Source organism: Lathyrus oleraceus, chromosome 4, assembly GCF_024323335.1.
Source record: "Lathyrus oleraceus cultivar Zhongwan6 chromosome 4, CAAS_Psat_ZW6_1.0, whole genome shotgun sequence".
Classification (NCBI taxonomy): domain Eukaryota; kingdom Viridiplantae; phylum Streptophyta; class Magnoliopsida; order Fabales; family Fabaceae; genus Lathyrus; species Lathyrus oleraceus.
In genome coordinates, this window is record NC_066582.1 from 449,881,844 (window position 1) to 449,889,460 (window position 7,617).

The 7,617-nt window shown below is 42.7% G+C and overlaps 1 protein-coding gene across 1 annotated transcript; it reads right to left on the reverse strand.

Annotated features, from left to right (window-relative positions):
• Positions 1-901: 901 nt before the first annotated feature.
• On the reverse strand, positions 902-3,402 carry LOC127137923 (uncharacterized). Its single transcript, XM_051064329.1, has 3 exons — positions 2,301-3,402; positions 1,400-2,219; positions 902-1,115 (listed from the first exon to the last, which is right to left on the reverse strand). The coding sequence occupies exons 1-3, from the start codon at positions 3,400-3,402 to the stop codon at positions 902-904; spliced, it is 2,136 nt and encodes a 711-aa protein (XP_050920286.1).
• Positions 3,403-7,617: the final 4,215 nt, after the last annotated feature.

Consider the following 7,617-nt stretch of genomic DNA (forward strand, 5'->3'; position numbering starts at 1 on the left):
CAGTGAGGTGAGATATGAACCTAGCAATGTAATTTAATCTACCTAGGAATCCTCAGACCTCCTTCTCGGTTTTGGGTGCAGGCATAGCTTGTATGGCCTTTACTTTCTCGGGATCTACTTCGATGCCACGCTGACTAACGATAAAACCTAACAATTTGCCGGATCTTACCCCAAATGTGTGTTTGTTGGGATTAAGCCTCAATTTGAACTTCCTCATCCTCTCAAATAGCTTTTCTAGATTGACAAGGTGTTCTTCTTCGGTTTGAGACGTGGCTATCATGTCGCCGACGTAGACCTCAATCTCTTTATGAATCATATCGTGAAAGAGAGTGACCATGGCTCGTTGGTATGTGGCGCCGACGTTCTTCAATCCAAAAGGCATCACCTTGTAGCAGAAGGTGCCCCATGGTGTTATGAAAGTGGTTTTCTCCATATCTTCTTGAGCCATGCGGATCTGGTTATAACCGGAGAAACCATCCATAAAAGAGAAAACAGAGAATTGGGCAGTATTATCTACTAGCACGTCAATGTGTGGCAGTGGAAAGTCATCTTTGGGACTTGCTCTATTTAGATTTTTGTAATCTATGCACATTCTTACTTTGCCATCCTTCTTAGGTACAGGCACAATGTTAGCTATCCATTGAGGATAATTGGAGACCGCTAGGAAGCCGGCGTTGAGCTGCTTTTGTACCTCCTCCTTGATTTTCATAGCCATGTCGGGACGGGTCCTTCGTAGTTTTTGCTTTACTGGAGGGCATTCTTCTTTAAGGGGTAGATGATGGACCACAATGTCAATATCAAGGCCAAGCATATTTTGGTATGACCATGCAAACACATCTTTGTATTCCTTCAAGAGCTCAATCAATTTTGTCTTCACCTCGTGTTGTAGAGCGGAGCCGACTCAAACTTCTTTTGCTTCCTCATCTGTCCCAAGGTTAATTACTTCCACTGATTCTTCGTGCGGATGGATTACTTTTTCCTCTTGCTTGAGCAACCTTGCCAATTCTTTTGGGAGTTCGGCCTCTTCCTCACACTCTTCATCAGCTTGATTAATTGGGTTGTCAAAGCCGTATGAGACTGTAGCAGAATTGTCATTGGTGGTTGTCGAGGATGATCTGCATGATTTAAGGTTCACGCTTTTATTGGTATGAAAGAAAGGATGATTTGAAAAGAAATTATTATTATTATTATTATTATTATTTTAAAAGAAAAATGTCATTTAAAAAAAGTGAAATGAATAAATGAAAGACAAGGATCTCAAAATTGATTGCGAACATGAACCCTTTTTCATTAATGATTAATAAGGAGATTTGATGAGGCCCTACAAATGATTCCCCCATGCCTTGGGCTTGACATGGGTTCTTTTGATAAAAGGAAGGAAAACAACATTGGGAATTACATTTCAATCAATGTCACTTTAGGTATTTCAAACTCGGTCCATTTGGTGGCACCATTTCCATCAGTCTTTGTGAAGATCAAGTCATCATCTTCTTCTTCTTCTTCTTCTTCTTCCATGGCACAAATACGGTTGTCATCCAGGTAACCAGCACTTGAGAAGTTATCGGACAGCGGGATCACTGATCCCCTTGTAGCTATAGGCGCGGGCTTCTTCAAATTCTGGGAGTTGTATCCCAAACCGGTGCGGTCCTTGTTGGCAGGGAGTTCAAGCAATCTTCCCCATCCTTGGGGGTGTCCATCCTTTATGATTGTCAGAGCGTCTTTAAGAGATGCCATGGGAGATTCGGCATCTTTTGATTCACCCCTTGCTGGGCAAACCATTTCAACATTGATAACTTCAAATGATTGGAATGGGACTTCCCTTATCTCCCCTTCTCCCTCAACGTATTTGAAAGATGCGAGGTGACTTACCACAATGTCCTCCTCACCCTCAACAACAACTAGCTTATCATCAACTAAGAATTTCAATTTTTGGTGGAGCGTTGAAGTGACTGCACCCGCTGAATGGATCCAAGGCCTTCCAAGCAGACAACTGTAGGCTGGATAGATATCCATTACGAAGAAAGTGATAAGGAAAATATGGGAACCAATCTTCATAGGCAAATTCACCTCACCGATTACAGTCCTTCTAGTCCCATCAAATGCTCTTACTATAAGCTCACTCGGCTTCATTACGAGTCCTTCAATAGTTAGTTTAGCAAAGGAGCTCTTAGGCATCACATTGAGGGAAGACCCAGTGTCTACCAAAACTCTTGATAGGACTGTGTCCACACACTCAATGGAAATATGGAGAGCCTTGTTATGATTCCTCCCCTCGGCGGGAAGCTCTTCATCACTGAAACCTAAGCTTAAGCTAGTAGCGATATTGTTAACTACTCCTTCAAACTGACAAACAGATATCTCTTGTGGTACGTGAGCTGTCCTCAGAAACTTTACTAAAGCCTCCCTATGGGCCTCCGAGCACATCAATAGAGACAACATTGAGATCTTCGAGGGTGTCTGGTTAAGCTGATCAACTACTCGATAATCGCTCTTCTTGATGATGCGTAAGAACTCGTCTACTTCACTTGAAGGTGCGGGGTCTTGTCTTTGCTGAGCGCCATCAATTTGTTTGCCTTTGTCTGAAGTTGAAGGATTGATAGTTCCAATTGGAGTGGGTGTCGGCGCAAATATCCTTCCACTTCTCGTAACTCCGCTAGTGCCGGTGATATTGATCATTGGGTCACTAGACTTAAACGGTTCTTCTTGCACCTTCTGACCATGAATGTAGACTGAGGTGTCATACATCCATGGGACTGCCTTGGTGTCAACATATGGGAATGGTGTGGGAACTGTTATTACGATTGGAGTAACAGGATTTGTCGACAGAGTTAACTGAGAGAAGTCATATGGAATTTGCAGAGGAGGGACTTCATCGTATGGTATCTCGAGGGTAGACACATCTTCCTTTATGGATGGACAGTCTACCACCAAGATCCCTTGGTTCATTAATTGTTGTATGACAGACTTCAATGTTCCACATTGTTGCGGGTTAATCAGACAGTGTTCATAGTAATTACCACAGATGGGAAAGACATTATTCTTCATTAAAGCATTCTTGATCTCGATGAGTGGTGTTTTTAACTCGTCCACACAGGACATCAATCTCCTTCCATTGTCAGCCTCCATCATATTCACTGATGCATTGTTGTGATGGGGCATCGGGTTATTATTTACATTCGGCCCCTTGGGGGCGAACGTGATTGCCTTAGAATCAATAAGATCTTGAACTTTGTACTTTAATTCTTTACAATTCTCGATCGAATTCCCAGGAGCTCCAGAATGAAATTCACAGCGGGCATTTGCATCATAACCGGGAGGAAGAACCGCTGGTGGGGGTCCTAACTCTCTTAGTTGCACAAGTGATCCCCTTAAAAAATATGGTAGAATGTGGCTATAAGGCATGGGAACTGGGTCAAATCTTCTCTCGGGCCTTCACATCCTTTGTTGTTGTTGTTGATATTGTGGTTGTTGTTGAGTTTGAACAGGAATTGCAAATGATTGTTGTTGACTTGGTTGGACGGGAGCTATGGCAGCTACTTGTAGATAAGTGGGATTTCTTGTTCGAATGATGGAGGCAGCATTGGTCTCGCCTTCTCGTTTTTTACCATAGGGAACAAAAGGTTTCTTTGATGCACTAGAAGTACTGGCAGAGTTCTGGATCTTTCCCATTTTAATCATATTTTCTATCCTTTCACCGGCTAAGACCAGGTCAGAAAAGCCTGAAGAGGTGCTCCCTACCATTCTATCAAGGTATGGACCTTGCAAGTTTCCCATAAACATGTCTACCAGTTCTCTTTCTAGTAATGGGGGTTGTACCCTAACAGCTAATTCCCTCCACCGCTGGGCATACTCTTTGGAGGACTCCTCAGACCTCTGAGTCAGATTTTGTAACTGCATGCGATTAGGTGCCATATCAGTGTTGTACTGATAGTGCTTGAGGAATGCCTCGGCCATTTCCCTCCAGGTGTGAATATGGTTTCCCTCGAGTTTCATGTACCAATCCAAAGATGCCCCACTGAGGGAATCCTGGAAAAAATGCATTAAAAGTTGATCATCGCTGGAATAGGCAGCCATCTTTCGGCAGTATTCCCTAATGTGTGTCCTAGGGTCGTTATTTCCCTTATATTTTTCAAAGTCCGGAACTTTGAACTTGGCCGAGATGATGACCCCAGGTACTAAGCACATTTCTGCCGCATCGAGGCCCAAAATGTCAGTGCTCCCCATTGCCTTGAGCTTTTCCTCGATAGCCTTTACCTTCCTCTCCACCTTGTTGGTTGCGGAACCGAAGGCGTCATTCTGAGAAGGGTCCCTTGGGCTGAAGAATGCATCAAGTTGGTCGTCTATCTCAGGAGCATGAGGACGAGGATTGTCGTTTGGAACACCGCCAGGTGCATTAATGTTAATTGGAGGATCAACTTGAGGAACTGGAGTCGGATTCTCGATCATTTGAGGGGTAGGAGGATTGGTAGTACTAGCACGTTGATTCATTTCTTCTTGCATTTTTGCCATAACCTCCTGGCCTCTTGCAACTGCTTGAATAGTCTCCATCAATTCCCTCATTTGAGACCGCATTTGGGATACTTCTTCCTGAAGGACAACTTGGTTCTCTTGAAGTTGCTCCATGACAGCTTGTCGACGTCCTCGTGTATCGTACCGAAAAGTCAGCTTTGGAGAGTGGTTCTGGAAGGAAAAAAAAGGTGGATGGATGAGTTTTCTATGTTTTTGTGTTTCGAAAGATGCATATGATGCATAAATTTTTTCTTGTTAAAGCAAAGCTCTTTTTAGTTATTCATGTTTATTCATTGCAAAAAACTACTTGACGATTCTCGTTCACAATCATGAAATAGGAAAACACAATAGAGAAAAACCGCAACTTTTATTCATCCTTTGAAGGGAAAATAGACAACAATACATAGAAATTGCAAAATACAAGTAATGGAAGCAAATAAACCAACTAGATATCCACCCTAAAAGTGACCCCTTGAGACTTACGGAGAGCCTCAATGTCGGTGATGAGTTCGGCCATTGTTCTTTTGCAGAACTTGACGAAGTGGTAGACCTCTTTGGGGGTATTATCCGGGCACATGATCAGATCTGCCTCCTTCAACTTATCGGGAAAGTCTTGAAGGGCATAGTTGGTTAATACTGTCATGTTGGTGTACTTGTCCCTCCATTCTTCGTAAAGGACTTGGAGATTATGGATGATTTTGTCCCTTTGAACAATGGCAGCTTCGAATTCATAGCAACACTCCTCCCAATGTCTGCAGTTGTTTTGCAATTCTACATAGGCTTGGTCATAGATTCCCCTCTTCAAGTTCTTGATTTGCTCGCAAGCTCGTCCAAGGTTGAACTACTCACGCATGAAGCTTCGATGAATCTTTTCTTTCTCTAGTTGCTCCTTGGCTAGCAAATCCTTATACTCTTTTAGAGTGGTCCTTAGTTCGAGAATCTGGGCCTCGTAATCTTCCCTCGCTTCTTTCTTCATGGCATTAGACCTCTCGACAGTATTTTCAAGGTCCTTGATGATTCGGGATGCTCGATCCAACTCCTCGTTGCGGAAATCTAGCTCAGAATTAGCTCCTTGTAAAGCTCCACCAACCCAAACTCTTTGTCCCTCGGCTAATCGGAGCCTTTTCTTGCTATCTTCAAATTTTTCACAGACTTGCTTACCCTTATCCTCCAAGATATGGTTACGTTCCTTCGCGCGATTGAGTTCGACTCGTAGTTGAGTGTTTTCCAACTCGAGCTCTTTGATTTGGCTGGTAAGTTTGTCCATGTCCTCTTGTAGGATAGGCTCGGGCTCATGCATCAACGGGAATGAAGAAGGATCAAACAAAAACGACATCTTAACCACCCTAGCCCTATCTTTTACCCACACATAGTAGGATTCCTTGGCTATGATATTTTTCTTGCCCCATTCATGGCTAATATAGACTATGCTTGTCCAATCTTTTCTCACTCTTTTCACGTTCGAATCAAGCGGATCCACGGTATTGATGACAAATGGAATGAAATCTCTTTCCTCGAGGGGACTTGTCATGGCGTACCCTAGTTGTCTCTTGAGTATAGCAGGGTTGTAGTTGATGCAACCTTGTGTTCCTATCAAGGGTACGTTAGAGTACTCTCCACATCTTGCGATGACATCCTTTATATCCCATTCCCTGTTGTACCATAGAATTGAGTTGGCAGAGAGAGATGCGAACCTTTGCGGCCATGTCAGTTTGTTTTCGGCGAAAGGTCCACTTTGAGGCATGCGGGCCCTCATCCAAAGATGTAGCATAGGAGCGCAACAAAGGTAAGTACCTCCTTTCTTCTCATGTTTTGTATGTAAGGTATGGTAGAAACCGGCAAGTAAAAAAGGCACCGGATTTTTTGTTAAAAAGACTTCAACTGCTAATTGATCCACGAACTTGTCCAGATTTGGGAAGAGGACAATTCCATGAATCAAAAGTGCCAAAGTTGCACTGCAAAAGTCGGGTCTTCCTTCTTTAATCATTTCCCAAGCATGGGCTTCTAGGAACTTTTGAGTTAAACCTTTGAGGGATCCTTTAACGCCCCAATTGTCCACTAACTTGTTGGTGTTGATACCCAAGATGAGTGAGAGCTCGGTCAAACAAAATCCTTCTTCCAATTTCGGGAAAGGGTTGTATTCCTTGATTGGTCGATTGAGGAGTCTCTCAAGGTCTTCCAAGGTTGGAGAGATTTGGAAGTCGGGGAAAGTGAAGCATCTTAAAGGGACGTCATAGTATTGGGACATTGTAGTGATAACACAATAGTCAACCTTCTCGGTTAGAAGATCTATGATGTTCCCAAAATTGGCTCTAAACTTGTTGTCTTTGAGAGCTACGGCCTTTGAACAGAGGACCTTTAATAATCTGATGTCGGGACTCTTGAAGCGGAAAGAAGAAGTGCTTTTCTTTGCTGAAGTATCCATGATTGTATCAGAAAATAGTCTTGTAATTCGGCGTTTGAACAAACGAAAGATTTTAAGAGCTTTGGTTATTATTTTGATGATGAATGAATGTATGAATGAATGATTGGTTTATTATTTCCACAGGTTTTTAGGCATGGGTTCGTGGTTTTGGACCATCGTGATGAAGCATGGAGTTAATAATGACTGCTTAGTAAACCAAGGTTCTCGCTTTGTGTGATCTAAGGCTTTTGGAAAATTGGGTGTAAGACACTGCCCCTAGAGTCATGGACTTCCTTGACTGTCAGCCGCTTATGTCAATTTACTTGCCAGACGACTGCTCCATCAAAGTCATCTACTCTAAGTGAGATCTTCGTATCGACCCTTACGGAGGATGTTGTTAGAGGTGTTTGCTGTCATGGTAATCTACATAAGGATTAATGAAAATATAAGTATCATTGACATATTCAATTAGGCCTTTAATTAAATATGCTCCCACTATTTTACTCAAAACAAATGACCCTCATCATTTGATTCGGAAAATCCCGTTGGAAGATTTTCTAGTGGGTCGAGATCCATATTTCACTTTGTTCTAAGTCCGCGTAGACGGATTACACAAAACTGGGTTATTTTAGGTAGGAACTCCTTCCAATTGTATCTCATACAACTCTCGAAAATTTCAGTTGGGTGAATAACTCCTTATTCTA

Bases quoted from the DNA above. Each gene is read 5' to 3' on its own strand.
- LOC127137923 (XM_051064329.1), bottom strand. From the start codon at position 3,402: ATGCCTTATAGCCACATTCTACCATATTTTTTAAGGGGATCACTTGTG. The intron at 2,220-2,300 runs GTTTCAGTGATG...GTGTGGACACAG, and splicing joins CGCTACTAGCTTAAGCTTAG to TCCTATCAAGAGTTTTGGTA. The intron at 1,116-1,399 runs GTAATTCCCAAT...TAAATCATGCAG, and splicing joins AAAGTGACATTGATTGAAAT to ATCATCCTCGACAACCACCA.